This window comes from Oncorhynchus mykiss, chromosome 16 (genome assembly GCF_057628025.1).
Source record: "Oncorhynchus mykiss isolate SJ-2025 chromosome 16, ASM5762802v1, whole genome shotgun sequence".
NCBI lineage: Eukaryota > Metazoa > Chordata > Actinopteri > Salmoniformes > Salmonidae > Oncorhynchus > Oncorhynchus mykiss.
The window spans coordinates 16950097-16963877 of NC_143037.1; the positions used below are offsets into that span (position 1 = coordinate 16950097).

Genomic DNA, 13781 nt, shown 5'->3' on the forward strand with positions numbered 1-13781 from the left:
TGACCCTGCCCTGGCATATCACAGCTGGTGAGATGTGTCCCAGTTACCAGTGGACACAGCCAGGCTTGGCTCTGGTGCTCTCTGCTGGCAGCTAAGAGCCATGGACTAATCAGCCTCAGTGGAGAGCACGGGTAGAGAGAACGAGGTTTAACTCCAATGAGGCACGTCTGCACTATAATGCTCTGGCCCATGGCCCCTTTGGCTTTTTACAACCCTTTGTTGTATTTGCCCAATGGACACGATTGTAAAAGGGCCACAAGTCCAAGGTTTCCAGTCATTTCAATTCATGATTGAAGAATACGATTCATACATTTTGTACCGTAATTAGACAAAAGTACAACTGTACCACTTTGTCATGAATGGTTAGAAACAGAATTGAATTTGAGCACCACTCTGAGACGGAGTTCTGATAATGGACCTTTTCCAAGTCTATGTATAGATAGATCCCAGGGCACTCGACCAGTACACGGATGAAACTCGCTGACCTGCCTATGTGTACTCCTGCTGAGTGCCTCACCATTGGTTTGTCCCTTCGCCATTCAGATGTTGCCAGGGAAAATGGCTCATGGGTTGTATGTGTTTTTTGCTGACACCCCCTCCTCTGGCATGTTGCTACTTCCCATGGGAATGTGCAAATTCTGCCGATCCGAATTTGGGACAGGGCAGCACACAGGTGTTGGATGGGAAGGAATAACTGAACCAGTGCCAACTACCAGACTTGTATGAAAAGTTTGACTTGACGCTGCAATAACTTTTACCAGCGTCACTTTGATTAAATCTGTTACTAAATTGCACTTTTAAAAAAAAATCAGTCTCAATACTGATATTCTACATACATTGAGTTACACTTCTTTGCACTTGTGGTTCTTACCTTTCTTTTGTTGCTTATTTATTGACTTTATATCCATGTTATACCAATGCATTTCATTCTCTAGGACTGCCATAGCTATCAATACAAACTTGAACGTATGTTTGAAGGTGATTGTACAAAAGAATGAGACGAGGACAGAGACTGGGAGCACAGTTTCATGAGGGGAGGTGGATGTATGTGTTTGTTTATTTAATTAACAATGACTACATCGTTAGTCAAAAGACACATTGAAAGGGGAAAAAATGGATAGACTCAAGACAGTGCCCGAGTCTCGATTCAGTAACAGTAATGTGTGCCGGGGGTCGGGGGTGAACGTTGTCTCATAACTCTCACATATGGCCCACCAATCAGCACGGCCTGTCAGCAGAAAGCCGGTGGGTTACACTTGGAGACAGCACATACAGACATACACAGACACCCACACGCATTGACAGAACAGAAGCAAGTAGCTTAGTCCAACTGGCTGAAGTACTCTGTACTTCTACTAATACAAAGATAACTTCTCACAGAAAAGGAGCAACTGTTTCGCCTTCACGGTATGTTGGATTACTACCTATTGATGTTTTATTGTCATTCAAACCAATGTATTTTCTTGGTTTGAATGTTTTATTTCTACTAGGGCTAGGAAGGGGATGTGATTGTAGGTGTTGGCAGACAACGAAGATAACAGGAAGTAATGGGAAAGGTGGGCCATTATTTTCCCTTAGGTGAACAGAAGACTTAGATATAAAGGTTCTCATGCAGTAAGATTTGAGGGTTGAGGGTGTTGGTTGAATGCCAACTTCACGGGGAATGGGAACTTTACAGTGGTGCATGTTCAAGAATCAGGATTGCAATCTAAACTTCCGACAACTTTGCCGTGGAACCACACACACACACACACACACATAACAATGAACAAAGATGTAATGAAGAACCTTTAGAAATACTACTTATTATTGTTTCCCAAAACATGGACTAAGAAACATAGGAAATACTTGAACTAAGTTAAGTTAGTGGATAAGTTAGTCCAAGTTGCAAATGCAGTTATGAGAGGACAAGGACACATAACCTGTGTAGCATTGTCTGTGTGTAAGTTGACAAAGGATTGTTTTGATTCCTGGCCTTCCCTGTCAATATGGTGGGCGCTAAGAAAGAGAGACTTTGACAGCTGAGCAGCCCAGTGGAAGGCATGTAACTAGTTCAGAGCATGCTGAAAGTCTGCATGCTATTTATACATGTTCGCTTGGATCACTAGCCATCTCAGTTCATTCACACCGACCATACCAAATGCCATCACATTAAAATACCTGCCAAATGCATAGCTAACGTCAGCATATCCGCACAGTGAATAAGCCTGTTGAGTTATGTACATTTTCCCTCCCTTAGGGGTCAAGAACTCTCTTATGACATGGTGAGAATTATTTTGCCGTATATTATAAGACAATTTGGTTAATTTACATAATGCTTCTTGTTCGGTGTTTGGTAGCCCTTTACATTTCCTAGAGCTCTTCAAATGACATTCTACTACTAACTACCACATAGCCTTAGCTCTTGAGCATCAGTGCTTATTGCCACAAAGATCTCCTTGAAGAAGACCTTGAGGAGAGGGTTTGTCACCATTCTCACTATTCCCAAAAGCAAACTTACCCCATTTCTCTCCAGTAGCATGTTAGCACTCATTTGACTTTTTATTTATCACGTCTTTGATTTTATCTCAGTTTCTCTAAGGGTGCCAAGTGCAAGAGGAATGGCCATACCCAGGATGTTCAACTCAAACCCGCCATTCATTGATGTGAAGGGGGCGTCACTGTTGTTTTCTTTGGGGAAGGAAAACATCATGGAGGGTGAAGAGAACAAGGACCCGTTGGTGCGGACCGTCCTTCCTACCCTGAGCCTGGTGATGGAGCAGGGCACTGCCAAGCAGGTGGGCACAGGGGGGCATGATGACAGTTACCAAGTCCCATGTGTCTCCATCATCGCCCAGGCAGAGGGTAAGCCAGTAACTAATGGAGAACTCTTATTTTCCAAAATGCATAGTAGTTACACAGTGACACATTTTTTTGGAAACATTTTGAATGAATTAGCCAATTGTAAGCTGGGGATGATTTGGTCACCATGATGGTATGAAGGCCAGATTTTGAATTTAGCCAGGACACGGGGGTTAACACTCCTACTCTTACAATAAGTGCCATGGGATATGTTAGTGACCACAGAGAGCCAGCACCCGTTTAACGTCGCGTCCGAAAGAGGGCACCCTACACAGGGCAAAGTTCCCAATCACTGCCCTGGGGCATTGGGATATTATTTTTAGACCAGAGGAAAGAGTGCCTCCTACTGGCCCTCCATCACCACTTCCATCAGCATCTCCACTCCAGGGACCAACCCTGCTTAACTTCTGAGGCACGCCAGCAGTGGGATGTAGGGTTGTATGCTGCTAAATGGCTAAGTAGCACTGAAATAGTTTTGCATCTGCATGCAGCCAGGAGGAGGGATGGGGGTTACATTCTAGAAAGTTGTTCCCTCTGTTCTGGCCTTATTTGCCCTATTGTTTAGGGCAGAAAGGAGGGAACAACAAGCCCATGTCATTTAGTGAGCCATCTTTGATCCAGAGTAAATCTGTGTCCCAGGTGAAGGCTCCCAAGAGTTCAGCCCTACAAGCACAGAATGTGTCTACTCCAGATCTCACCTGCTCAAAAGCCACAGGTACTTACCAGAGCATGACCATCTTTAGTCTCAAATTTTAAATTGAATTGGGACTAACTGTACTGCAGTTAGATGGTGTTTGCACTGTATCCTTAACAAGGCACAATAAATTGTTCGTAATAAAGTTAGTACATTTTAGGCTCATTACAATTAGCTGTTCATTTCCCCAAAAATATTATTCAGGGGTTACATGCCCCCAGACGCCTCTAGCAGTCTCGTCAACTCACTCAATGTCACTTAATTTGCAGGTCCATAGCCAAGAAAGCAACAACCGAGAGTGATACTGACGAAGATAACTATGTGGGTACTATCCTCACAGTTCCACACCACCACATTCGAAGGAAGCTTCGGCAAAAGCCACAGGAAGGAAGACAGAGGGAGGAAGGACAAGAGCCACCAGTCATCCAAGGTTTATGGGTGCAAGAGATCGACTGGTCTAAATCAACCAACAAGGACATGAGCTGGGCCTCAGAGGTAAACCAACTTCCTGTGGACCTCCCCAAACACACAGACTCTATCTCGGTACCTCATAGCCACGGAGGCTGCATTTTGGAGGGTTTGTTTGAAATTGTATCCCACTGCAGCTTGGAAGGTGTGTCAAAATGTACAGATGGCCTGTCAGACACGTACGAACTCATAGGTGTGTCCGACTTTTCTAGTGAAATAGGAGGAATGTCTGAGTCTCCATCCAGTCTGAAGAGTACATCTGATTCTGAATCCATTCGTACTCGTGAGAGCGAGTCAGACGCATCTTCTAGTTTTGGGGATGGGGGTCTGTCGGACTCAGTCTGCAGCCTGGTGGATGTGTCGGACTGTCTCTCCAGTGTGATGTGCGTGTCGGACAACGTCCTGGCGCCAGAGAGTGTGTCCGACTCTGACTCTTCTTGCAGTCTGATGGGCGTGTCTGACTCGGACTCTACCTGCAGCCGAGGATGGGAATCCGGATCCTCCTCCAGTGTGGAGAGTACGTCCAACTCCTTCTGCAGTCTGGTGGGTGTGTCTAACATCCCAGGGGATGTGTCTGGATTGTTGTGTAGCGTTGGGGGACTGTCTAGCTCTGAGGTAATGTTGGAGGAACTGCGCAGCAGAGTTACCCAGAAGCATCAGCGATTCGTCTCACCTTTTTTCAAAGCACTGGTCAAAGATGTCTCGGATGAGATGAAAGAGGTCACGGCACAGATCAACGAAGGCCTCATATTCCACAAGGTAGGGATCCTGTTAATTTATTTTCTCATCAATATTCAGTGTCCTTGTTTTATAAAGAATACATGAATAACCAGAATGTGCATTTATGTGTACTGTGTATCTTTCAGCAACTCCAGCCCAATAAGTTTGAATACAGGGAGGGAAAGGAATACAACATTCTATACCACATTCAGAATGGATCGTATGGTGATGTGTTCAGTGTTCAGGACAGAAGTACCGGGTTCGAGTGTGCTGCCAAAAAAGTACGTCCCAAATACAACAGAGTTGTCTGATGATCCTATACACTAAAAGCAGCAGCTTCAAAGTTGAATTCCCTCTGTAGAACAATAGGCCCAAACATTTCACTTGATGCAAGCGCCTAGTAAACATGGTCCATAATCTCATAAAATAATTAGTTTTACTCATTCCAGATCCCACTGAGTCATTTCAACTGTGAGGAGGTGAGCACGTGGAGTGCTTTGAACGCCCCTGGCATTGTGAAGCTCTTTGGGGCTGTGAGGGAGGGTCCGTACATCACACTCTTCATGGACCTGAAGACAGGTTGTTTGGCCCAGCTACTGAGGGAGAGGGGAAGTTTACCAGAGGAACTGGCCTTGCGCTACCTCTGTCAGCTCCTGGGAGCATTGGAACACCTGCATCACAGACACGTCCTGCATCTGGATGTTAAAGGCATGTTAACAACCCCTTTTGCCCTTCCCCCCTAGACACGTGTAAGATCTGAAAGAGTAGCATAGGTAAATTTGAGTGTAGTTTACTAGTGTGATACTTTGTAAAAGCAAAGTTATTTGTGGTTGTTGCACTCCCTCTAGTGTCAGAAGATAAGAAAGCACATCCTGTAGTTTCAGGATGTATAGTACTGTTACGTCTGGCAGAAAGCAGTTCCCTATTCGTCTCTAACTCGTTATTCCTCAGATTGCCTTCTAATTGTACATTTTGTTTACCCTTTTCTTCCTTTCTTGTTGCAGTTGACAATGTGTTGCTGTCTGAGGATGGGAGGGACACGTTCCTCTGTGACTTTGGTCTCTCTGAGACGCTGGACCCAAATGGACAGAGCACCAAAGCCTTTAGACGTCAGTGTATATGTGTGAATACAATGAAAAATCTTTGAGTTAGTATTCAATGGGATAAACAAAAACAAAACGATGCCCACACAACTATTTCCTAACATTTCAGAATCTGGGTGGCCCGCTGGCACAGAGACCCACATGGCGCCCGAGGTGGCACGAGGGGACCTCCACTGTGCCAAGGCAGACGTGTGGAGTAGCTGCTGCATGCTACTGCACATGCTCAACGGATGCCACCCCTGGATCCGCTACTACAACCACCCACTGTGCTTCAAGGTAAAAAACAACCCATGTTATCCAAGATCAGAGAAAAGTCCTTGCTACAAACATGTAGTTTAAAACATTTCCTTTCACTGGTCAGATTGTCAATGAGCCACCTCCTCTGAGGGAGGTGCCCCCCAACTGTAACCCCTACACTGCCGAGGTCTTGAGAGCTGGACTACAGAAGGACCCCACCAGTAGAGCCTCGGCCACAGCGCTAAGGCAGATGACCTCCAAGGCCCTGAGAGCAGGTAATCTATCTATGATTTGACAAACTTGAATGAGCTTTTTACAAGTGTGTATCTATGGTCGGAATTCAATCATTGTGATTTTGTGAAGATTTTCCCTCAGTACATGGGTGTTGGTGTGTGAGATGGCGCGAGTGTATGTTTTAGAATAATGAGAGTGCCCCTTTTTTCTCTTCAGTGGGAGGACTTTGTCACAGTTCTGGTCAAGGTGATTGTCAAAAACTGGTGAACAGCAAGACTGGGAATCATAAAAGACCCTACATTCCCTCTGCCCCTGCAAAGCCAGCAGCCACACAGTCAGCACCCAAAATGCATTGGGTGAGCCCCTGGAGAGCGTTGGCCGCTGGTGCGGACAGTAGTGATTCTGAGGAGGGCGGATCGGAATTGGAGAGAGATTCTGAATCAGTGACATACTCTCTGGAGGATAGGGACTGGGAATCTTATCAAAATTCCTTGGAGGAGAGCCATGTGGTGGAAGATTGGGAACCTGAGACAGATTCCGAGGTGGATATTTACTTGGGGGAGGATGGAGATCTGGAGAGGAAAGGTGACTGGGAATATGAAGGCGATTGGGAGGAAGAGGAGTCTTCCACAGAACTTTACCAAGCTCTCCACACCCACTTCCCCGTCCTGCGGAAAGGCCAGCCGGAGATTGACCAATCCTGGGGGTCAGAGCCTGAATTGGAATACTTAAGAGATGGTGAGTTAAGCGGCTACTGCTGCACAGACAGTCAGGCTTTATGCACATCTAAAAGATGCAGTGAGGTGTATATTCTTGAGACAGGAAAGTAAGGCGATCTGTCTCTCTCCAGGTGTTACCGTGGGCATTTTGGCCCAGACCCCCTCCCCTGAGCCAAGGGACCACCCTCCCTCCTGTATGAGCAGCACTGGTTCATCCCAGAAGGAGGATACAGACACAGACAAAGATTCTGATTGCTCGTCTGATGACCTCAGCTCTGGAGTCTTCTCCTACAACAGCCAGACAGATGGACAGAGCTTCAACTTGGAATGGCTGGTGGTATCCACCAACCAGCCACCATCTTACTGCTTTGAAGGTGAGAAAATGCTCTGGGTAGACTTGTCTGTAACCATTAGGGGAGAAGGGTATGATTGTTGATAAATTCACTGTTCTCTGTGCATTGCTGGTCTAGGCGTTGAGATATGGATCGAAAACATTGGCGGTGAGTGTTTGAGGATCCGTGAACAGCGTCAGGTCAAAGTGGGTCATGTTGCCATAGGGATAAGCGAGCAGGTAAGAAAGAGATCACTGTAGATCTGAGTAAGGTTGAACATACAATTAGCCTGTCTAATTGATGTACAGATAACATGAGAGTGTGCTGTGTCTCATTTAGATCACAGTGAAGGCCTTCAGTTTGGAGACTCTGGACAGGAAGCCTGTGTCCTTCCAACAGGAAATCCAGGAGTCCGGCTTGTGGCTTTGCTGTATTCCTTCCCCAGACTGTTGTCCACGATGGAGCTGGAGGATCAAAGAGGGAAAGCTTGAGATTCGGGAATGAGACAACTTTGAAGGTGTATACATGCAGCTATTTTCTAAATTGAGACTCAGGCACAACATTTTCACATTGTGATGATTTTTCTCTTTCTGTAATTATTAGCCTATGATGGTAGGTCTCTAGCTACTCATTAGAATAGATGGGGTGTGTCTCTCAACAATTCTACCTTTTATCAGTGTGATGATGCATAGGCCTACAATTCATGTTTGTTTTTTTAAACAATCCACCATGTTGAGAATAAATGAATCACGTGAACAAGTCGACCAACATCTGGTTTATTGAGTTTAATAGTTCTGAAAAGCTTGTGTTAAAACAAATATTCAATCAACAAGCTCTGTGGGCTTTAGAAAAAAGACACCCTGATCACTTCACTGGAGAGTCCACAATGAGTTGAATCACAGAATATTCTGCTACTGACTGCATTGATCCGAATCTACTATCTGCCACTTACATTGATAACTTGCGTTGCATTAATAATGTGATTCAAAAGTAATTGGCTAAAATGTGTACGTTCACTTCCTCGTTGTCTACAAATCATATCGGCCCCGTGATTGGATGAAATGGTATTACAGGCGGGGTCTTTAAGTACAATAGGTGATATGATTGGATAAGATTAACCGTGGGAAGTGCCTGTCCACACACCGGTGTCTACTGAGTTGCGCAAACGCCATTTTGGAGTGACTGAAAGAGAAGCAAGATCGAGAAGCAGTCTTTCTAAGGTGAATATATCATACATCACGTATGTTTAACATATAATAATGTATGTTCGAGTGAACAAGAATCTGACAAAAACGCTCAGTTTTTCCGTTGCCCGTTCTTCAAATGACGTCACAATTTTCCTCTACATCTGACGTTGCGGCATATATATGGCTAGCTAGTGATGCTAAGTTAGCGAACACAGTCTCTTCCTTCAGGCTGACTAGTTTTGTCATAAGATGAGTAGCAAATGCGTGTACAACAATATGTTCGGTAAACCTTTTAAATGCCTGAGATCCCCAGTTTGTTCGCTAACTTAACTAGCTAGTTAATAAGATAGCTAACTAGCTTGGGCGGATTCTTAGCATCATGCTAACTAGTTAGAGCTTTTTCTTTTCGCTTTAACGTTATAGTACCTAGCTAACGTTAGTTTGAAGAATGTCGGCCCTCAAGTTCACTATCTACCGGGTACGCATGTTGCCAATTAAATTCGGATATTAATTTTAGTTTCTAGATCCTGATGGGAAACATTCAGGCTTGCTTAGTTAGCCTTGCCCACGTTAAGGCAGGCCTAGCTAACTTGAACGTAGATTCATTCACAATTGCACAGTGTTTAGAAGCTAGGACTTAGGGGCAAGCACCAACTTGGCAAAATAAATACTATATTATGTTGATTATTTTGTCACAGAACACCAGCTACCGAAATCATAAACCTGACATGCTAAAAGCAGCTAGCTGTGGCGAGTCAGCTGACGTCAGGATCGCATTCATTGTTATTTTTTAAGTCGTTTCTGACATTAAAGGAACGGAATATATCCACAGCCATACAACTAGCTAACTATAGCAGTATGCTGACGTTGGGTTTGGGGAATATATTGGTAGCTTGGGGTTAATTCCTGCAAACGTATGTATCTTTGAATGTACATACTATAGCTAGCTAATACCATTCCGGCATTACGGCCCGGAAAAGTTTTGGATGATTAAATCCGGAAGTTCAGGAAAAGTCATGAATTCATTTGAATTTCTGTTAAAATTTATTTAGCCACAGTTAAAAGTCAACATATGAGCCAGGATCTGAATGGCAGTTTAGCACGTCTGTGTTTGCGCGCATAACCTGCAATTGTGCGAGACGAGTGGCCCTTTACTCAAAGGAGAGACAGACATTCGGACATTCCAGCAGCAGGTAGGCCCATATATAGCCTATAACATATGATAGAGAACAGACTAACTAAGTAGTCCGCTCAAAACATCTATATTGTACCCTGTAGTTAATTGTGTAGCTTTTATTAGCATGTGTTGGGCTCCCGAGTGGTGTGGCGCAGTGGTCTATTGCACTGCATCTCAGTGCTAGAGGCGTCACTGCAGACCCTGGTTCGATTACAGGCCGTATCACAACCGGTCGTGAATGGGAGTCCCATAGGGCGGCGCACAATTGACCCAGCGTCATACGGGTTTGGCGGGGTAGTCCGTCATTGTAAATAATAATTAGTTGTTAACTCACTTACCTAATTAAATAAAGTTTGTTTCCATTATGTCATGTCCCCCAAAACACATACCCTCGCTAATAAGGCCATACAAAGTAGATTAATTCATTTAAACAATTATTTTTGACTGAACAAATGATTCACTTTACCATTTTATTAGTTGGGATTCGGTTAAATTGTGATGAATCGAATATGAATCAAAATATTGAATGTGAAGCAAAATATTTATTTGAATCGTGGACAGTAATTTTAAGAAAAAATATTAGCTGTAGACTTTCGTTTTGGATTATATTGTTTTAAAAAGTTGTTGATTTGGGCATCCAATGTATGGGACATTTAGATCCTTGTCAACCTGCAAAATAAACTGTAAGATAAATGACTAAACTAACATGTATGTTTCCTGAAGAAAATTTGTGGGAATGCTTCAGCTGAATAAAAATATTTTTAGCCATTTGATCTTTGATATATTACATTTATAAATTATTTAAAACTCGTTTGGTTGTAATGTTGCAATATATTTTACATCGAGGGTGGGCAACCATCCTCCAGGAGAGCGAATGGGTGCGCAGGCTTTTATTCCAGTCCCCCTCTAACAAACCACATTTTCTAGGAATTAGCTGCTCAACCGGACCTTGATTAACTGTCTCTGTGTTTGAGCAGAGCTGTATCAAAAGCCTGCACACCCAGTAGCTCTCCAGTCTGAAGGTTGACTACATGTGATTTATACAGTTGCCTAACAGGTATTCTACTTGGTGGGGTTTAAGTGCCTTGCACAAAGACAGGCAATGATACATGGGATCAGAGAGCAGCCTCCCAGTGTCAATACCACATAACACTTTTTTTATACTTACGTAGACACCACTTTCGTTTGGTCATGGAAATTTGGTGAAAAGTCATGAAATTCAATTGGTCAAAATGTGTATGAACCCCGTAGAAATCTAAATGTGTACCATTACTGATTTTCTTCACCTTGCATTCCTCTTTCTCTCAGATAAGTGACCATGGGGAATATGTTTGGAAGCCTGTTCAAGGGCCTATTTGGCAAGAAGGAGATGAGGATTCTCATGGTTGGACTCGATGCAGCTGGAAAAACGACTATCCTGTACAAACTCAAACTAGGAGAGATTGTTACCACCATTCCAACAATTGGTAAGGACAATTTTCCTTGAATGCATTAGCCTATCACAATTTTCTTCTCTAAATTAGGCTACTTATGGAATATGTGCCTTCATCATTCTCTGTGTCCTTTGTCCAGGTTTTAATGTAGAAACGGTAGAATACAAGAACATCAGCTTCACAGTGTGGGACGTTGGCGGTCAAGACAAAATCAGGCCGCTGTGGCGCCACTACTTCCAGAACACTCAAGGTAAGATTCAAAGGAGCTTTGAGGATCGTTGGCAATGGTGGTCCATAGATGGTGCCATCGTTACATGAATCAGAGTTGCTTATCGGAGAACCAGTGTCAAATTGTCATCTAACTATGTACTTCTTTGCAGGGCTTATCTTTGTGGTGGACAGCAACGACCGGGAGCGAGTGAACGAGGCGAGGGAGGAGTTGCAGAGAATGCTCGCGGAGGATGAGCTAAGAGATGCTGTGCTGCTCGTTTTTGCAAACAAACAGGTGCGCATGGGTACTCGTATCTGAATTCTTATAGCCTTGACTCCTTGTAGTGCTCTTTTATCCTGCTAAAAATTGTGAGTGGACCATACTCATTGACCATGCATACTTAATCATTTCTTTGAATTGCCAATCCCTTGCACTATCACTGGGCTTGAGTAAGATCTTGCAGTGTGTTAGACAGAGAATTAATCATTTGAACCTGGATGTTTCTTAGGACCTTCCCAATGCAATGAATGCTGCAGAGATCACAGACAAGCTGGGGCTCCACGCTCTCCGCCAGCGCAGCTGGTACATCCAGGCCACTTGTGCTACCAGCGGGGACGGCCTCTACGAGGGCCTTGACTGGCTCTCCAACCAACTCAAGAACCAGAAATGATCCATTTCACCATTTTTAGTTTTCCCTCTGTCTAACACAATGGCAGCACCGGTTCCAAGCCCCTTGCCCCCTGGAACTCCTCCCTCCCAGTCTTTCTCCAAAAACCTCATCCTCCACCTCTTTTTCTGTATCAAACCTTACTCCTGGGGCTGTAACTTGTGCTGCTTCTGTGTGTACTGTGTGTTTGCAGTCAGGTGAGCGCGTGCGTTGTGTGGGTGTGAAGTGTCTAGCTGGGATTAGGAGTAACCCCGGCGTGCCTTTAACACACCTGCTGTGGAAATAGTGGTCTGGCTCCTCGAGCGCCATCCCACCCAGCCCCACTCTGTCATGCACGATCCCCTCCCCACGCCAAGCATGGTTTTCACAAGGCAAATAAAGAGCAATGGTGTAAATGGTCCTCCTCTCTCTCCTTGGTAGATATATATAACTTTATTTGTACTACCAGTGTTGAGATTGTAAGAAAGGATGTGAATTTTGAAACCTTACCTAGCCCCACCTGTGATAAAACTGCATTGTAACCTGTATCAGGTTGAAGTAAATGGAAAAAGATCCCGTTCCACCGTTGGACATTCTTCGCGTTATTTGAAAACCATGCTTTTCTTTATTTTTGTAAAATTATATTACCAACACCTTTTTAATGGTTCTCCAGCGAACACTACCTTTTCCCTGCGAGAAAGAGAGAGAGAAACCATGAAGCACAACCTAATAACCATAAGGACATATTCAAATGTTAAAATTAGCTTTTGAATTTAAAAACTAGTTACATGTCTTCTTCTTGGTCATTTTTCAAATTGTGAAAACTTGACATTTTGACTGAATTAATTGAAAGCAAATGTTCTAATGGTAAAAGTTCCTCCTTCATTTTCATCTTATGTCACCTATTTATTCAACTGGGCATTTCAATACATGGTTGTTTTGAGGGGCTCCATTGGGCTGGTCAAAGGTGGACATTCAGAAGCTTCAAACTTTATTCCTAGAAATGTTACATGTCTGTTTTCTCTAGTTCTAGCATTTATCTTTGTACAACTGCTAAACCAAATGCAATTGAGCAGTATGACAAATCTTGTATATTAAATGTAGTGTTCCCTCAAGGGTGCCAACACTCTACATTTTTGTTTTCTACCTGGAAATGTTCACAATATTATTCTTGTCTCAGAGGTTGGCAGGACCTCGGCATGCTGTACCCCAGCTGCTTGCTAATTTCCTGGATGAAGGAAAAGCACCAAATAATATGAATGCTCTTAACTGTAACGCTATGGCTAATGAAGGAAATAAGCCTAGGGTATGAGCGCTAACATTGGCTACATTTAGCAACGTTGTACTACATACTTGAGTTACCAACACAAAAGGTATTGGTATCAGTACTAGTACCTTTATTGTCAGATCTGTAAGGGCAGGAGGGGGCTATCTGGTCATAGGCTGTTAGGCTGACACGTCTGTTAAGAATGATTGGAAATCTGTACGTTTTCCCCGCTACTGTTTCTGTGGGGTTTTCCTGAACATATTAAACGATATGATTTGATCCTAATATCTGGTGTTGCCAATGAGATCTATGTGAAAGTGTGAACAAACAAGGGTATAATTTAGCCGTTAAACATTTGTGGATAGCTTCTCATGCACAAACTGCTATTGTCGTGCCATTCCGTTTAGATTAAGGTATCATACTACACTGAACAAAAAATAGAAATGCAACAATTTCAACGATTCTACGGAGTTACAGTTTATGTAAGGAAATCAGTCAATTGAAATCCATTC

The 13781-nt window shown here is 43.6% G+C and overlaps 2 protein-coding genes across 2 annotated transcripts; both read left to right on the forward strand.

The window, feature by feature from the left end:
• The first annotated feature begins 1007 nt into the window (after nt 1-1007).
• LOC110491468 (mitogen-activated protein kinase kinase kinase 14) lies at nt 1008-8112 on the forward strand. Its single transcript, XM_021564938.3, has 13 exons — nt 1008-1407; nt 2572-2844; nt 3481-3556; nt 3805-4762; nt 4870-5004; nt 5173-5431; nt 5728-5832; nt 5936-6102; nt 6188-6338; nt 6514-7035; nt 7148-7390; nt 7487-7587; nt 7688-8112. The coding sequence occupies exons 2-13, from the start codon at nt 2601-2603 to the stop codon at nt 7850-7852; spliced, it is 3126 nt and encodes a 1041-aa protein (XP_021420613.3). The 5' UTR covers nt 1008-1407; nt 2572-2600; the 3' UTR covers nt 7853-8112.
• Nucleotides 8113-8448: 336 nt separating this feature from the next.
• Nucleotides 8449-13554, forward strand: LOC110491469 (ADP-ribosylation factor 1). The gene is made up of 5 exons (XM_021564941.3): nt 8449-8568; nt 11021-11178; nt 11285-11395; nt 11526-11650; nt 11865-13554. The coding sequence occupies exons 2-5, from the start codon at nt 11031-11033 to the stop codon at nt 12024-12026; spliced, it is 546 nt and encodes a 181-aa protein (XP_021420616.1). The 5' UTR covers nt 8449-8568; nt 11021-11030; the 3' UTR covers nt 12027-13554.
• The last annotated feature ends 227 nt before the right edge of the window (nt 13555-13781 follow it).